The sequence below is a fragment of the Glandiceps talaboti genome, chromosome 6, assembly GCF_964340395.1.
Source record: "Glandiceps talaboti chromosome 6, keGlaTala1.1, whole genome shotgun sequence".
NCBI classification, from domain to species: Eukaryota; Metazoa; Hemichordata; class Enteropneusta; family Spengelidae; genus Glandiceps; species Glandiceps talaboti.
In genome coordinates this window covers 9,734,462-9,754,195 of record NC_135554.1, presented here as the reverse complement: position 1 = coordinate 9,754,195, position 19,734 = coordinate 9,734,462, and the positions used below count along the sequence as shown (strand labels likewise).

Below are 19,734 nucleotides of genomic sequence, written 5' to 3'. Positions count from 1 at the left end.
AGCGCCCGCTCATTGTAAAAGGTCTATTTTTATCGTTACAAAAGCATTTTTGCCCCCCAGTGATAGTGTATAAGTTTACTTGGCACATATTCTTCATGCAGGTATGTTTTTGTTGCAAATGTGCATGTTTTATTCAAATTTGAAAGGTTACGAAGAAAGATGACCCGGAAGATGACCACCCTTCTCATATTTATAGTATACGTAGTACTATAGATCGATACATTTGTAGCAGCAAGATTCGTATGATATTTTCCTAAGAAAACGGAAATCTAAGCAATAATACACGCCCCTGTGTCTCTTACTATGTGGTGACTCACAAGAAATCAAAGTTTTTATCATTTTGACCCAGAACAACAAAATTTGGCTACCATTAGCAGATACACTGATACTCACTCATCAGTTGTACATGAACTTCTATATTTATACTACAGGATTTCTTGATATATTTAGATTACAGTGTAATTTGTGACGTTAACAGTTGTCTTATTTATGTTCTGACCTGGTTTCTCACCATTTATATCATGTTTGTTTTATAGGCAGGGCTACATCCATACAAATTAATGTGTTGTACTTGTAGTGTTTTTACTTCTCCTAATCTGTTTTAGCTTACACCACAATATTGATGTATTAGTCTTAAATGGTTTAATCAATATCAGTACATAGTAAATATATTTATTGTATTTGTAGAGATAGATGTAGCGCTTAATTTATAACAACAAAGGCCATGTGTATGTGTATGGCTTACATGTAGTTTGTCAAGGTTAAACTTAACTGTTGAGTTCCAAAGTCCTAAGTTTATTCAGGGTGGGGAACTTTTTAAGTTTTTAGGTTGTAAACATCCACGTGTGTTAAATTCACTCAAAGCTATGATTGGTTTCACAGCAGAGTTGTTTGCATGCTATAAGGCCTGTAGTGTGGATGCAAACGTTAGTGGAGATGTAAATTGTAATGATACGGTGTAAGGACTAGACTAACTAAACCACGAGTGGAGGTCTAAATTGTAACTATACTGTATAGGGACTAGACTATTTTTGTGGAGCCTCGTCCCTACTACTTTTATAACTACATACCACACCTCTGTGTCTTTTCTTGGGTGGTAAAGCTATATAGAAGTTAGCCTAGAAAATGTAGAATCTATGAAGTGTCTCAGCTTCAATGCTTTCTTCCTTCCTTCTGTGTAGAAGGAAAGCGTTTAAGTTTATATACTTAGAGATTGTAGGTGTGGAGAAATGTACATGAAATGAAATACAAGACTGAATATCTTGCAATGTAATGCTGTTATAAGGTTGACAACCTGTGTCCATGTCATCACTGTGTGACTACCGATACATACATTAAACAGTTGTAAATATTATCTACAAATATCCATGTCATATAACTGTAGCTCATAAAAAGTATAAATATTAATTTATTATTTCCAAATGTTTTCCTGTACTCAGCATGGTTATAATTGTGACAAAGCGATATAAATGACTTCACTGTTTTGTCTCTATTAAATGCCATACAGTCACATGGTAATTTGAGGGTATGGAGTTTACTGTAATCTTAGACTAATCCATCTCAGGTAAAAAGTTGGTAGAGAATCTAATAATTGGCATAAATCCAAAAATAGTTGAATTCAGAAATGCATTTTCTGTTATGAATAATGAGATATTATTCCCCAATATTTGTTTATATTCTGCCTGGGAAAATATGAATGACCTAAGGGGCCTTGTCACTATGAGTCACTAGACTCTAACTTCACAAATATTTTCCAGCTGAATGAAGTAAGATGTTGGGTAGGAATACAGTTACACCTGCACAAGTAAGACTGATGAAAAATTGGAAAGAATAATGGTGATTTGGAACGTTGTGACCCATGTTTTGAGCATAACAGAACCAGTGAAGTAGACACATGTTGTCGTGACATAGAATGACCAGAGTATATAATCCATATTTTCTGTTCAGAGACAATACATTGGCTTGTGCATGGTATAATGTTCATTAAAAGTTTTGGATAAGGGGAAAAAAAATGTTTACTTTACTCAGCTGTGTCTCAGTTCTTTTGTAAACTGAAAGAGTTAACATGTTGCAGTGTGCAATTGTACATTCACATTGTATATATACATGATACAAAGTCTTACACAGCATACAAAGTGTGATACTAACTATCTTCTATTGATAAACTATAAATTGCATCTCTACTGGTTGTTGATCTACAATTGTGAGCTGTATGCCATCAGTGTTGTTAGAAAAAACACTGGTATATATATGCACAGTTGAAAGGTTTCTTGTGTACTGAATACAATAATATACAGCTAAAGGGCAGTCTATGTCTAGTAGCTAAACTGTGTGTGTGTGTTTGTGACCTATAGTAAGTATATAGGGTTTAAGGAAATCTATACCAGTTGTACAGAAAAACATGTATTGTGTGACATGTGAAAGATTATCCCCAGTGCTTGGAGTAATTGCAGTGATCAGTAGCTTATGGTTTGTAATGGTATAGGGGGTTACAGTCAATTGTGTTGTTGCGTGTCCCTTGTCAGGGTTGAGATGAAAGCAGTAGGTGTATACATGAATTTAGTGGTCATGGTAGTGCCATGACTTAATTCTGGTTAAAATGGGTGACAACATACCAACACTAAAAGACAAGGTTAGTCAAAGTGTGTATACTATAATTTACAAATAATTGTTGTTGTTTTTCTCCACGGGTTTTCATTTTCATCAAGGTGTGCGATTTGGTTTGTGAAGTAGTATTGAAATACTTGCCCAAGTGATTTGATATGATGTTTATATACACTTTTGTTATTGCATAAACACAGGTGAATTTTGCTCTAGGATGTTCGTCACTAACAGGTTTTCATTTTCGTCAAGTCGTTGGATTTAGTCTGGGAAGTGATATTGGAATACTAGCCGAGTAGTTTGATGTGATGTGTACACTAAACTGTGGTTATTGAATAAACCAAAGACCCTTCACCAACATGGAAGGTCTATGCATAAACACAAGTAAAATGTCTTCAGAAAGGGTGACACTTCAGACTGGAATGTTGTGAATTCTGTAAAAGTATTTTTGCATTCCTCTCAGTCATATGACAAAGTTTGAAGGCTGAGATCATTAGAATTGTAATTTTTTTTTAATTCCTTGGTATGTGTCTGCCAGATGTAAAGTGTTTGATTTATATAGGCTATAAGGCCAGGTGAAGGACATTGACTGAAAGTAGCTCACAGGCATGAAATGGTATAATGTTGGCTGTATATAACGAAGTCTTGGCATTCTGCCATCGTCTACTTGTGGCACAGTTTACCTTCAAGCTCTACTGCACAAATTTGTAGCCTGGTAAATACAACCGAATACACAGTAGGAGAACCGTATGTGTTGTTGATTTTATACCTACCTGTGACTTCGTAACCAGATGTTTGGTAAAAATGGCTGATTCCGGTTGCAGGAATTGAACAAATGTTGACGAGTTACATTACGTGAAGAAGGGTATCGTAATCAACATAGCGGTAATATGCAAAAAATTAATGTGTATGTAGTATACTTAGGGTGATACTAACAACATTTTGTTTACTGACTCTCTTGCTTGATATTTCATCTATTTTTCATTCTGAAATTTGTACATTTTGTACCCAACAACACATTTTTAGTTGTATGTATAATATTCATTACCAGGTACATAGGATAGGCTGGCTCTTATTAAGCCATCTAACTGTAATCTCTGTTTTTGATAAAGAGTTATTGCTCAAAATGTTATTAAGCAACATCACATCTTAGAGAACTGTTTTACCTTCAATTTCTACACAGTGTAGTCCTACTGGTTATATCTGTAGTTGTTGTAATTTGATCGAAACTTCACCAGTATGTTGAAAGATGTTGAGAATTAATATTATGAGTTCTATTGACAGAACACATGTTGAAAGTCTTATATTGGTGGTCATTACAGTTAGATGTATTATCAGGTTGTCTTGATTTATCCATAGACCCACCATGGTGGTAGGTCTATGATTTATCGCACACATCTTTTCAAGTTCCTAATGTTAAACTCAGTCAAGTGCTCCACAGGTTGAAAGTTGAAAATCTTATGTTGATGGTCATTGTGGTTTTTAGATGTATTATCAGGTTGTCCTGATTTATCCATAGACCCTCCATGGTGGTAGGTCTATGATTTATTGCACACATCATTTCAAGTTCCTAATGTTAAACTCAGTCAAGTGGTACAACAGTTAGGTATGGTTCATTTAATCCATCTTTTTCCAAGTAGTAACCTAATACAACAACAAATCTTTCAAATGTGAACAGAATGATTACGTTTTCTATAGCGTCAAGTTTCAACACTTGACCGACTTTTGCTTCAAGTAGTGGTTTTAATATATGGTTTGGGAACCCCAGTAACAAGGGAGAGAATATGCTGGTAATATTTGCACAGGTACCATTTGTACCATCATTTTGGTGGAGAAACCATGGTAAAATATGTAGGGAACTCGGATAAATTTTATCTACTTACTGTTATTACAAAAAAGTTGTCAAGGGTTTATAATCAGGTACTGCCTTTCATTTACACATGGTTGAATGCCACTCTACGCTGGAGTCTTTACAGTGGACATTAACATTCTAGCGATAATATCTCAGATGTGAAGGTTAGGTGAGAAAGAAGTATTTTGTTGGAACTACTAATCAACAGGTGGTTGCTAATATTTTGAGACTGTGTTTAATACACACTTGGTTTGATGTATGGAATCTCAGTGATACTATCTGCAATGTTGTTTTAGTTCATTTCAAGGTTGTTCACTGTATTCAAGACAGAGCCACCTGCAGCTGCATGGTAATGTCTTCCTTTATGTCTCAGTGGGACCTGTATAGATTAAAAGTGTCACCTGTGTAGTGTGGGGTGTCAAAATGGCAATTTGTTGACATTTGAAGAGTTTGTGTACATGCATCACTGCATTTCTACTATACATTGTATTACGTGAAGGAGTGCCAGAATTTTAACTCTAAAACTCTCTCAAGTGATTACAGACTAGCATTCTTGTTGATAAATTGAAAATATAATACTCAAGTCTGTTATCATTATGATAGAATGTAAATGACACGGGTGACCCATGTGTTTCAGAGTTCAGGAAACTATCAATCAACAGATTATTATCAATGGCTGGATATCAGAGAGATGGCCAACTTTTAAACTATCAACTTTCTTAATCTTGTATTTCAAAACTTATAGATTTTCCTAAGAAGTATAAAATAATTTAATATGGTTAAATGTTAAATTGTGTGAAGCCTCTCAAAGTAACCCACTTTTATTGTAGTGTAAAAAAAGTTTGTAGATTATAGTAGTGACTTTGAATGTATTTAAAAGTAGTTACTAATTCTGATGTAGATGTGTGAATTAATTTAGACTTAGATTACTGTAAACGTACATAATTTTGCTACTAGAAAATTTAGTGATTTTACAGTCTTTAGCTGGTTCCTAAAGAATAATTCTTACTAATTACCAGATTTGTACATTGTGTACATGTACAAGAAGGTATTTTAGTCACAACCTATTCTTGCATTTGTGGTTTCCAGCAAAATCAGTGAAAATAAGTCTTCAGCGAAAATTTCCAAGTTTACAGTACCTCACAGAATGTATTTCTTGAAATGTGTCGCGTAAAATGTGTTTGGTTTTAATAACTCATTTCTCCCTCGACAGCTTCATGTTTTTGTTGTAGCTTTTCGCTCCACAGATGAAGAGGAAAAATTCTGTGAAATCACAAAAATTAAAAAAAGTCTTGGAATTTTTCATTCTGTCACTAACAGAAAGTAAACAGCAGTGAAGTGGAGTGGCTTCCAAGTGATGAAACATTAGACGCAGATGCCATCAAAGATTGGGAAAACAGTTTCCTTGTGAATAATAATAGTGATGAGAATGTTGTCAAGGTGACAGGGGAGGGTGTCCTAGGTGACGAAAACATGGAGATACAAGAGAAAAGGAATAGTTTCTTCAGTTCGGGGGATGATGACGATGATGACTCGTTTTATGTAACGAAGCCATCACCTACTGAAGTTGTTGTAGATGATAATGATAACATAGGACAGCTTATAGACTTTGGACAATTGGATGAACCAATACAGCCTGCTAAAGTAGAAAGTCAGCCATTTTACATGTCAAATGATTTTAGTTTGTTTGACTCCAAAGATGAGGAATCGTCCCCACCACAAACTGAGAGCTCTGCTCTTGATGACCTATCGGATTTATATGGTCCACCCAGTGTTGACTCGACACCGCCGCTGACGACTACTTCTACCATGGATATTCCACCTGAGATTTTAACTGACCCACCTGCCATACCTACTCTAAACACAGACATTCAACCACAGAAAGAATATTTCCAAGTTTGTGAAACGGATAATGCCGATGATGATGATGATATCAAAACATACACGGTTACCACGGATACTGTACAGTCATATAAGTGCACAGAAGAGGAAGATAAGGGAGAAAAAATCGATGATCAACCTATTGATAAGCAAGCCATGATCAAACAGTGGGAAAACACTCTAGCCTCATGCAATGACCCTCCTGAGGATTACACACACAAGAAGAAACGTCCACAACTGAAAAAGAAACTAAATGTGTACTTAGACCCCACACCGAAATTCAAGAAAAAGGAAGTCAGTGACGAGAGTGTTTCTGAAACACTTACAGCCGAGGATTGTGACAACGAGCAAGAGAAAATAAGGAAGGATGTTATAGCTATGCAGAAAGTTAAAAAGAGAAGTGCAGTGTCTTGGAACCCCCAAAATGATTATGATGATGATGAAGTGGACATGGCACCCTTAGATGAAAAGAAGATTGTTAGCTTACAACAGTATGAAGAGAGAAAAAAGAAAAGTAAACAGTATGAGGTTAAGCTAACACCTGCGATGAACAGTGGACCTAAAAATGACCCGCTGAATGAATCTAGGGATAGTGGATTAGGTGATACTTTGAAGAGTCTGTCAGATGAGCAACACCAGCCCGAGACAGACACCGTGCTCCCTGTGAACAGACAGAATGGAAATCAGAGTTTTGAATCTTCTGTTGATGACAAACACATCAACAGAGCAGCTCTGCTTGAACAGTGGAATAAGAAACTAAGTTTTGATGAGCCAGATGATATCGATGCTATCAGGGAAAAGGAGAAAAGGGTGCGGGAAGAGATCCAGAAAGATGTCGAAGCAGATTCCATCAGCGACTCGTCTAAGACCAGATTAGAGTGGGAAAAGAGGTTTTCAATTCACAGGGATACTCCGGCGTTTGTACCAAAACAACAAGTGAAGACACGTGATATGGAAGAACACAGTGTTGAAGTTGAGTTCGCCAACCCAGAGAATCAGGAAGTCTACTACTGTGAACCTGTACAGATATATACCGATGGAGAGGATGAGGGAGAAGAGGAGGAAGAAATACCAGAAAATGAAACTATCATCGAACGAGACATCCGACTACAGAGACAGAGGGAAAGACAGCTGCAGAAACAACGACAGATTGCTAAGGGTGTGTATGAATCACAGAGAGGTACAGATTTCATCGGACAGGCTAGTTATGAGATAGATGAAGAGGGGGAGGAGGAAGAAGAAGAGGATGAAGAGGAAGATTATTTTGAGCCCCTCCCACCACGCCCAGAAGAGTACAGATATGAAGATACTTCATATGTTGAAGATGATGATGATGACACTCAAGCTCCTCAACAGTCTGGGTATGGTTTGTCAACTATTGAAAGAGACATCTTAGAGCAACGACAGAAGGAGGAAGAACTTAGACGAGAAGGCAGAGTGAAAAATGTTAGTGTGTCAATGTTTGCAGAGGATGAAGAAGAATCTGATAGACATGCAAAGACATTTGAAAGTAGTATTGAGAGAGAAATCAGAGAACACAAAGAACGGGAAGAAATGCTGAGAAAAGAACGAGGATTACCAACACCACCCTCGGAGCCAGATGATTCATATCTTGCAGTAAGAGAAAATACTCGTGTATCGTTTGATGATGGCGATGTAACACCACCTGGAAGTCCAGACCCTAAAACAAAGGGACATGTCGTATATGAACCACATCACACTGAAGTTAGAAACACAGACAGTGTGTTAAGTTTTAGTGAAAGGAAACAGATGTATGCAAAACCAGATGACAGGAGAAGAGAAATAAACAAACCTGTCGCCAAGACAACGGTCACACCGAGTAAACCTCAGCAGAGGACAAAAGAAGTCATCTTGGTGGAACAAGAACAAGTTGATGAAAAGATTGATAAAGATGAGGTAATTAGAGTTGTAATTGTCAACGGGTGATTGCATGTTTGAAATCTTTTATTTCTAGGTTGTTTTTCTGAAGTATCAAACATTTGTTTGTTGTACCTCATGGTGTATTTTAGAATTGTAGAGGAATCATACCCGGGAAGGGGAAGGATAAATCTGACTTGACTCTTAACGCGTACACTAGAATCATGAACACTTCTAACATACAGAAATTAACCAACTTACACATCACATCTACACTTTCCCAACCCTATGTCTATAAAACCCTAATATCCCTCGGTCTGCATACACTTCACTTTAAACATACGTAGTGGGTATATTTGTATACTTTGTCAGATATACGCAAAGTTTTTTAATTTTCATCACAAACATATTCCACGCATACATATAGTTGCTATCTACGCTTATGCTTGGCTTTCATACCTTTCTATAGGTCTATGCATTGCTTGCATTTTGCATGTGTCTGTCTGTTTTTTTCACTGTGCATGTATTTCATATTTTGTGTGCTGTGTTTAAATGTGTTTCAGAATCTCCACTTTTAAATACCATGTTTTCCCTTTCAGCATATTGTGTGTGTATAGAGTTTCAAATTAATCACTACTGGTAACATGAAACCTTACAGTTTTCAATGAGCTGCATTTACAAGTTTGTACACTGCTAATTATGTGTATATAAATGGTTGCTTTGTGTATACAAAGTCGTGTACAGAAAGTGTGTTGATGCATTTGGGGTGTAATATTTCAGAAAAAAAATCTGTATTTCAGAAATGGCTGTCTTACTAGAGTAGAGTAAAGGATACGTTGTTGTCTACTCCATTTTAATCATTTGTCATAAACAGGTGAAGTGAATGATTGACTGGAATACCAATAATGACAATTCTACAACATATACAACTCTGGTAATCAAGGCTTCGGTTTTACCAAGATAGACACAAACTAAAACTATTGTTGGTCAATGTGGTAGATTACACAAGTGGGTGATAGCAGTCCCACAGTAGTGTGACTGTAATCACCCTGTGATCAAGATAGTGTAAACATTGGAAGTCCCAAAACAGTACACTGCAAGTTTGTGGAACTATAGCTTTCAGAGAGCCGCCATACTGAGTGAGACTCCATTCAATAGCTTATCACTGTTGTATCAACATGTTGCATATAGTTTTAGTTTGTGTCTATCTTAGTGAACTGAAACCTTGATTGCCATAGTAGTACAAGTTAATACAATAGCACTGTTGCACATTGAAGTTATGCAGGTGTGAAAAATAGAGGAACACACTACTGCAGTTCCATTATGATAATTTGTAATTGTCTGAATATTGTGTGGTCCAATGAAAAAATCTTTGTTCTTCCTTTGAGCTGGATGAAATTTTTTTAGTAAACATAAATTCACACTGTGCCTTGATTATATATCTATATTTATTGTTAAAACTTAGAAAAAGAATCCCTCTGATTACTAATACTTGAAAATTTTGACAGTAAAATCTATCGCATAGGTCAGTATTTTTTCACCAAACTGATGTCTTCTCATGGTGAAACCATTCATTTGCCAAACCCCAAGTTACCCCAATTTATTTTCTTATTGCACATAGTTGGGTACACAAATACAACTGGTTATTGTCAAAAAAAAATGTGGTACATTTTATAAAATTTGTTTTCTGGAAAACATGAGACTGTGAGGTGATATGTTACCAGTAGTATATTGAGAACTCTGATCTTATGTGTACCATTCCATGTACTTTTAATTACTTTCTCCTTTCTTGATAATTTGTAGTTTTCAGTTTCTTTTCTTATTTGTCTCTTAAGTTTCCATTTTGGGTTGGTTACATTATTTGATATTTGATTGCGTTTTCTTTTATTTTATTAACTTTGTTTTTTGTTTATTTTGTTTTTCATGTATGTAGTTATTTATTAGATTTATTTGTTTGGTCAATTGTTTTATTCTTAATTGGAAAATGTTTGAAGATCGATTATTTCTGAGAAAAAAACAATATTGATATTTTGGACATACTTCAAATGCATTTGACTTTGAAAGTAAAATTCACCATTATAGAGTTTGGTTTCACTTTTTCTCTACAAATGTTCACTCCTTTTAATAGAAAGTGGATCACGAATACATACACACTCACGCCTCTGATGACTTTGGGTTTACCATGGATGAAAACAATCCTCCACCTCCCGTCAATGAAAGTATAATTGAACGCGAGATCCGACTTCAGCGAGAACGAGAGATTGAGCTTCAGCGACAGAGGGCAGCTGCTGGAGTTGTCAAATCAACTGAAGATACTGGAAGTGTTGTTAACAATAATAATCATTACACAGCAACCAAACCGGTCTCTCGAACAAGAAAAGCGGATGATGACACAGACTCCCCCAGCAATGTCGAAGCCAAATCAAGGACTGCCCAAGCGAGGGCGATCTTCAACCAACCCACTAAAACCACACAGCAGCAGAGTGTGCCATCCAAACCAGTACACAGTGTACAAAGTAAAATTGTAACACCTACCAGTGATGACAAACAGATAACATCTGAATCTAGTACCAAGAGTACCAAACCAACTCAGAATGGACCTACAGAGACAGTCACTACACATAAAGAAACTCCTATTGAGAGAGAAATCAGACTTGCCAGAGAAAAGGAAGACATATATAGAGAAGAAAGAGGTAGGTATATAGTTTCTGAGACATGTCAAGTTTGGTCTATTGTTATGGTAATTTTAGGGTGACAACATTTTGCCAGCCAATTAGGTAATGTCTTATGTGTCTAGATAGCCAATTAAAAATTATATTACTAGTATATTCATACTTGATAAGTGCAATACACTTTTAAATTGTCAACATTTATAGTAAATATAAATTAATATATATCATATACATTCAAGCACCAAAATAAAGACATGTTTTGAATTTCAAAAGCTTTAAGCTTCAACAGGTAACATTGAAAAGTCCTCAGAATTGAGGCTGAGTTCACTGTCTATGCTGCCATAACTATTGAAATGTGTGGTGTATATGTACACAATATATTACATTAGGTTGCAGTGTTCGACCTGGTATTTTGTTGTCTGTAAGTTAATCGTGGAGTCATGATGAGCAAATGGTTAGAATGGCCGGTTTGGAATCTGTAGGTTGCTGGTTTGAACCCCATCACTGCCGTTTGTTTACGAGTGGCTAAAGTCCTTGGGCAAGATTTGAACCATGACTGTGCCTCAGTCAACCCAGCTGTATAATTGGGGGCCTGGTAGGATAGAGGTTGCAATGTGAATGCTTCAATTATGTGCGCTTATAAAGGCTGCAATGGATTGTATGCTCCCCAGGGAGTTGAGGAAGTATAAAGGGCCGTTGTGCCTTTATAGATTAATGCCAGGAGTAATAATTGTAAAGTTCTTTGAGCACAGAGTGGGAAAGTGCTATATAAAAACCAACACTATCATTATTATTATCTGTTATCAATGACAGTACTGGTTTCTAAAGGTTCACAAGAACAGAACTTATGGAGTAGTTTTTTAATATCATGTTATAATTTCAATGTTGTCAGATTTTGTCCCATCTCTCTAAAGCATAATCAGTTTAAAAACTTCCAAGATAATTTTTTTACGAATTGATGAAATTTTGTCAAATTCATTCAGGTCTACCATCTAGACACGACAGAAGACCGTCAACTTACACAGAACGTAGGAAACCTACAGAAGTGGAGGAAACACCAGTACCAACAAGCAAACATTACCATTCCGCCGACCCAGTAGCTAAGGACCAATACATGAAACGTGCTGCTGGTTACTACATCGAAAGAGATATGGCAGAGAGTCGTAGGAAAGAAGAAGAACTGAAAAAAGAAGGCAAAATAAGAAGACTATCAACAAGATCAAAGGAAGATGACAACGAAACTGACGGTAAATTGTGTGAAAAAATTGTTTTGTGCGAAAATTCACTTTGTAGGAGAAAATGTCTAGTTTATAATCTGAATACAAGAATTAACAATTTTTTAAGGACAGTTTTAGTGAAAGTATTGATAAAAGATATTTAGATATCATACTCCAATATTTTTCTTCATTCAAGGGAGGAAAATATGGATGACCTAAGGGGCCTTGTCACTACGAGTCGCTAGACCTATAGTGACAAAGCCTTAGGTTATGAATATTTTCTAGCTGAATGAAGAAAAATATTGGGGAATGACAAAGTCATATCTCCTCAATAATATACAACAGCAATTTTGAATGTTCTGACTCATAGTTTTAGCAACCACAGAATTAGTGATGTAGACACAAGTTGTTGTGACGTAGAATGACCAAAGTATATAAGCCATATTTTCTGTTCAAAGACAATAACTTGGCCTGTGCATTGTATAAAAGTAATAGATGGGGAAATGAAGAAAAAGCAGATAAATCTAGAATATTCCACAATTTAATGTGTATATAATAATTGTATGATATAGTATGATCTAACACCCCTACCCCACCCTCCTCCCCACTAAATATAAAGAACTTTTTTTTATACTGAAACATTTCACAGAAATGACAGGTCATAGAGGTTATAGGTAGCTGGAATAAGTGTTGTCCAAAATTGTACCACAATATACTGCACCTTATTAGGACAGTGTCCTCAACAAATACTTGTTCATGTTTCATTTTTTAAGGAGTCAATGGTCCTGCAGGAGAATCTATTGTTGAGAGAGAAATCAGACGTCAGAGAGAACGAGAGGAGACATTCAAGCGGGAACATGGTGCACACCACCCAAACAGACCATCAGATCTAAGACTGGAAAACGCCAACGGATCATCGGTTAAGTCACCAACTAGTTCTGTAGATACAAGCAGTCATGGATCACTGTCTCCACCACCCCAATCACCTGTAGAACATGTCACATACAAACCAGGCTATGCTAAGTACATGAATCAGATATCACACACTCCTTCACCATCATCATCATCATCACCATCCACACTGGGTGAGGACTCATCAACGGGGTCAGAGTATCATGTGAGTTGGGTTTTTATGTTTATATCATTTTCATATACATATATGTAGCTTTGGTAGATTTCAATGTCTACATTCAAGGACATCATTCAATGGAAAGATTACATTGGGAAAAGATACATGTACAAGAAAAACTTGGATGTTACAGTGCTTCCAATCAAAGTAGAAATGATAAATTACAGCAACATATTGATTACATTATCAAAGTAGGTCTGTGTCTTTGTACATAATTTAGTAGGGTCAGATCAAAGATGTGCCGCTATTGTGTGCGTCATTATTGATAAATTCAATCGTAACAAATTTCAAATTTGGCGCCTCTTACAGTTACCGAGGTTTGTTGTCTAATACATCACTCTGTACAGCTAGCCATGATGATATCTACCACTAGACAAGGGTGTATTTGAATATCGCATGCCCGTTCAGTGATGTTATCAAAGTAAACTGTAATTCAAATTTGCCGCTGAGTAGGCAATGTTATGACTACTTATAGCTAAATCTACATCAGTGTATCAGGACAAGTTCAGTAATGTATCAATATATGTTGCAGTACTTTGTCGTTCATACTTCCATACATGAAAACACTTCATACAAGATAAGATGTGTTGGTTTATTCACTATTCACATTCTATTATCAGTACAGAGCTGGCATTGATCTCAACTTTAATAGGCAGAAGTCAAGTATAGGCCTTGCTATATGGGACTTGGTTAACTAACCACTACTCTCCTTTATTGGACTATACATACATACAGGCTGCCCTGGGGTGTGTTTTCTGGCCCTTTGGTCTAAAATGGGATCTGTTTTATTCAAGCTGAAGAGTCGAAAACTGGGTCCACTTTGCATTATTTTTCGATTTTTGCTTGGTCTAAAAGTATGGTCCATTGTCCTTTACCAAATCATAACTGCCATTAATTGTAAAATGTATTAAATACATTTTAGGTCTAAACTTTCACCTTTTAAAAGCCCATAATGGTCTAAAATGGGGTATTGATTTTTGGGGCCTAGAGTTTCCAGCATTGGCCACACACCCCTACCAGAGCTGGCCACTGGTACACCCCCTCAACCCCCAGGGTCCCCTTCCACCTACATTTTGATCGATGCCAGCTCCATACAAGTACATACCCTCAACTGGTAACAATAATTATGCTATTCCACGTCCCTTAGCTAAAAGTCTATTTGATATTTTATCTTTCAGGATAATAAAAGTTACAGTAAACCTATGAAAAGGAAGAGTCTACTTGCATCACAATGGGAGGATAAATTTAAATAAAAGTCAACCTTTGACCCTTATCAATTGTATTAATAGGCAGCTCAGTTTCTATCATATACATATATAAAATATATATATATATATAGCCAGGACTTATAAACCACAAAAATACACCGGTATGTTTGCTTGAATGAAGTGAGCTAAGAAACTACTTGATGTAAACACAGAATTAGGTAAAACAACTATGTAAATGATCCAAAACAACAACAGGCGGGTCTGATGTAGGTTTATGTGATGCTTTTATCACTTTGTTATGTCTTTTGAACTTGTAAAGTAACAGTAACAGTCGTACTTGATTGTTCTAACATGTAGTGTTCTATCAGTAAACAGAGTTATGTCAGCCACGCTCCCTGTGGTGTTTATACTTTGATAAGTTACTGACACTAATTATATTGTATGTCTTTGCATGAAACGTGTCTCATTCTTGCCTTACGTAGGAGCAAGCGAATGCACCGGTGTTTATTCACAGGTTGTATAAGTGATACTTTCTAGTCTGTTCTCCTTTTTATTGTTTGACTGTTTACCATTTATATATCATTTTGTAACAGTTGTCTTGTTCATAAATTGACACGACAATTCTAATTTTTTGAGTTTATTCCTGCTTTGGTTATATTTTCTTTTCGATCAAGTTATTATACCTGTTCTTTGTGTCTGCAAATTTCAGTGAACCAGAAAAAAAAAAACAAGAAAAGTTTCAACCTCAAAATTGTGTAATTTATTCTATCATCATAGTAAAACAAAGTAACCACAAAATGATGTGTTTTATGCCATTTTTTCATATTTAGATTCAATTTGATCAGAATTTTTGCCATTTTCTCTTTGCATATATAAAAGGTAAGAAACATTTTGAATTTTGACTATGTACAGATGAAAAAACTTAGAAATGAATTATGTATAAAGAAACTTGTAAAAAATAAAAACTTGTATGAACTAGATAGATAAACAGGATTGTTAAGAGTTTGAATCACAGTGCATAGTATTTGAGGTGATTGTACCAGAAAACTTAACTTTTAGATGAAGTATAAAAATTTTCCAAAAAAAACCCAACAAAAACTAAAAATCATTCCAGTGCCTTCTCCTGATCCAAAATAACCTTTTCCAGTAAAAGATGTAAGGAAAGATAATTCCTGTATAAAAAAAAAAAACAAGGAAAAAAAGGGATGAATAATATTGTAAAGTTATCCAGAATGACACTTCATGAATGTAACATTATAAATTCATATTGTATATATGAAAGTTTGAAAGTAACTTGTGGGATGAATTAATGCTGGTGTACTTGGTCACATGACTTTCTAGTTTACAAAAAATAGTGTGGTAAGGCCTAATAAAAAAAAAGTTGTTTGGTTCCGGTTATCCGACCCCACCTAGTTTTTTAAGCCGACCCTAAACTTTTTAAAAACGTATTTGAGAAGAGAAAAAAAAATTGTGAAAATCGTGAAGAAATAGTGGATGCAGAAACTGAAATCAACTTAAAAAGGCAATACAAAACTGTTCTTCCAATCTGTAATGGCTGCACATCTGATGAGAAGAAACCAATAACACAGAGACCATATTGAAAACAACGGAAAACATAGCTACTCATGAACTAGACATTCACCTATTCTAACACATAACTAACTGAACTAGACACCCACATATGAAAAAAAATAATTAAAAAAAATATATATTTAAAAAAATCTACCTCCCCCATTTATTCTAAAATTGAATATAATCGGAACCACACAATATCTCTTTTTTTTTATGCCTAATAGTGATTTGTCATCCAAGAAGTGCCTTACCCTACTTAGAAATCAAATTGTGAAATTTTTGTAAGTTTTTACTAAGTTCTGACTTTACTATAGAAATGTTTAAAACTTGAATCAAATGTATTTTACTGTATTGTATTCAGGTCACAATTTGTGTACTATAGTCAGTGACATAGGTAAACAAACCATATCCACTTAATTCTAATATTCTATAGACTTCAATATTCCCACCAAAGTCCGATATATCTTGTATGACCAATTTACAAGCTTGTTAGGATGTAAGTTGCATTTCTATGTATCAGTCTGTAGTGACTCAGATTCGGTCAAGTGATCAAAATATACCCACCAAGACCACGACATGTTTGCGTTATTTTTTCATTTAATATCTGTAGCATTTTTATGTTTCATTATTTCTTCAGCAAGACATTTCTTTTTATTACGCTAATCAAGGGACAAGAAAAAGTTTCACAGATAATATCATGATAAATTTCTGCAGATGTTGGCAGGAAAAAAAAAAGGATCAGAAAATGTAGTAAGAGATCACCTGTGTATAAACTGTAGGATACGACGTGTCGTTCCACCCTCATTGGCCTCTTCAGTGTGTGAGGGCGCCATGTCACAGCGTACCTTACAGACTAACCTGTGTATAGACTGTAGGATACGACGTGTCGTTCCACCCTCATTGGCCTCTTCAATGTGTGAGGGCGCCCTGTCATGGCGTACCTTACAGACTAACCTGTGTATTGATAACATTCTACCCTAGAGCTTACAGGCTTCTTTTTAGCATACCTACATTGAGTTGAAACAAGACTTGTCTCTTGTGTTATAGCCTTTATTGTTTTGCGTAGTAGTTTAGAACATTCTGTCACGAAAAAAAAAACTATCACATTTTGAAGTTAAGAAAGACTGTTACCTCATTTTGATTCAGTTCCCTTTAAGAAAGAACCTACAGGTGTATGTGTGAAAAAACCGATGTCAGTTTGATAAAAGTACAAATCAAACAAGTTTATCTTCAAATTTGATGTCAGTTTCTAACAGAAAAAAAGGACTTGAAAGTTTATTACATATGTCAGGATTTGAATAGCAACCTGTATCTGCCAGATTTAATAAATATTTGTTGGGGAAGAAAACTGCAATTTTGACTGTGAAATGTTTGAATGAATGATTGAGTGATTGAATAGTATTTATTAGTTGTTAAAAAGTATCAGATGTGAATTAGATTACATTTTGAAGGTTGTCTATCAAAATCATCTTTTAATTTCCAGCAAGTTTTGTTGCTATAACAACTGCTGTACTTAAATTCACATTTGATCATATTTACAATTTATTGTGTAAAAAAAAGCAAACCCAAAGAATCATAAATGACATTCACTTTTAATGAAAACTGTTTCATCAATCCAATCACATAATTCATAATTTTTATTTTTTATTTTTTTTTTGAGTTTATTCACTTTTTTTGAGAACAATTATAACTGTCAACTTTAGAAAGTCAAAGAGTTTACAATAGCTCATGCAATATTTGCATCTCATTAAATGAATGGTTTTTGATTGGATGATTGATGATTTCAGTGATGCATCTCATTAATGGATCACCCGTGATTGGTTGACTAGTATGGTCACCGATTGTTGGGCAATTTGTTCAACTTTTAGATGTCTATCATTGGACAGTGGGAGTGTAATGTTCACATCAAACTTGTGTGGTAAAGGCTGGAATGTTGAGAATTAAAAGTTAAGTTTAAAAAATGTTTTTTTGTGAAAAATATTACACTTTCTGTAGTACAGACCATTGTCAAGTTTTAATATTGGAATAAAATGCTAATTTATGTAAATTGTATTCATTTATGCAAGGAAGCCATAATGTAGTGTTCCTTTGAAACAAATCTTGTACAGAATTGTCAAAAATATTATACAAAATAATGCAATTGAATTGTATCATAATCAAGTGCTTTGTTCTCTAAAACCCATTATCAGGCCACATTGTAAATTTTAAGCAGGTTTCTGGGGTAGGGCTGATAGTTCTTAGGGCTTGCATATATTTTGCATAAATGAATAATATTTACATAAATGCATACATTTGAATACATGCATATAAATATAAATATACTTAAGAGATAATAACTAAGCCACAATATTTCCAAATCTCAGAAATGTTTATGAAATGGTTTTTTTGAACTCGTATCTGAGTGTTGTAAATTATCATTAATATTGAAATCAAATGAATTCCTTGAAATTTAAATATTTTATAACCAATGAGTGAAAATAGAGCAGGGAAGAGTGGCCACATAATCTTCAAACTGATAAAACTTTGATATGATTTCAGATGTGAATACTATATTAAAAAATAGAGAGAGGATTCTATTTATTGTTGAGCTGCTCTGTGGTATGAGAGAGAGAGAGAGAGAGAGAGAGAGAGAGAGAGAGAGAGAGAGAGAGAGAGAGAGAGAGAGAGATTATGTGAATGGTTACATCTCTATACATGTTGAATAGACGTGCCTTTGTTATAGATAAAACAACTGTAGATAGGGTACTACAGAGAAGTAAAGACAGATAAAAAGTGAAATTGCATGCTTGTGTGTCATCAGTGTTTGGATCCCCAATATGGAGGGTGGGGGGGGGGGGGGTTATCTGGTACAATTGAAAAGTGCTTCAATCAATTTCAAATCAGTAAGTAGTAGTATGTAGTGTTATGAATACAAAGCTAGAATGTAGTTAGTAAAGAATAATTCTTTAGTTGACACTTTCTTCTATTTTAGTGCCACGCATTTACTATAGCAAATATTCTTCCATTCTCAATTTGACAGTTTTTGAAGAAATATTTGTATTTAGGGGTACAAATCATCAATTAAAAGTAAAATTTATTTTGTAGGATGAGAACTAAAATGCCCCCCCCCCCCAAAGAATTTAGGTTTTTTTTTATCTTACATTGAACTATTGATCTCACCCCTAAACCACATGTTTTTGTGATTTCCAATCTTGAAGTACACAGCTTGTATCCATCTATCTAAGCTTGTGTTATAGTACCCTGTCTGTAGTTATATGACAATGTATTGTCTTTGCTATAATCTGATTAAAATATGATGTACAAAATGTTAAACTCTTCATTTGTTTGTTCTACCATGTGACTTAGTGTCGCCATGGCGAATTTACTGAACTTTGTCAGTTGTTCACATGTTTAGTTGCAGTCAAGAAAATTGTATATTGATAGTGTTCATTTCACATATATGTGTGTATGTATGTATGTATGTATGTATGTATGTATGTATGTATGTATGTATGTACCTATGTATGTATGTATGTATGTATGTATGTATGTATGTATGTATGTACCTACTGTATGTATGTATGTATGTATGTATGTGTGTGTGTGTATGTATGTATGTATGTACCTATGTATGTATGTATGTATGTATGTGTGTGTATGTATGTATGTGTGTGTATGTATGTATGTATGTATGTATGTATGTATGTGTATGTATGTATGTCTATGTATGTATGTGTGTGTATGT

At 35.0% G+C, this 19,734-nt stretch overlaps 1 protein-coding gene across 1 annotated transcript in view; it reads left to right on the top strand.

Moving 5' to 3' along the window:
• LOC144436806 (uncharacterized) overlaps positions 1–17,442 on the top strand; it is a 98,496-nt gene extending 81,054 nt beyond the window's left edge. Inside the window, exons 14-18 of the mRNA XM_078125665.1 lie at positions 5,774–8,251; positions 10,341–10,905; positions 11,868–12,131; positions 12,875–13,218; positions 14,409–17,442. Of these exons, the coding sequence (XP_077981791.1) occupies positions 5,774–8,251; positions 10,341–10,905; positions 11,868–12,131; positions 12,875–13,218; positions 14,409–14,483 (3,726 nt within the window). The 3' untranslated portion in view covers positions 14,484–17,442. The remainder of the gene's footprint in view (positions 1–5,773; positions 8,252–10,340; positions 10,906–11,867; positions 12,132–12,874; positions 13,219–14,408) is intronic.
• The last annotated feature ends 2,292 nt before the right edge of the window (positions 17,443–19,734 follow it).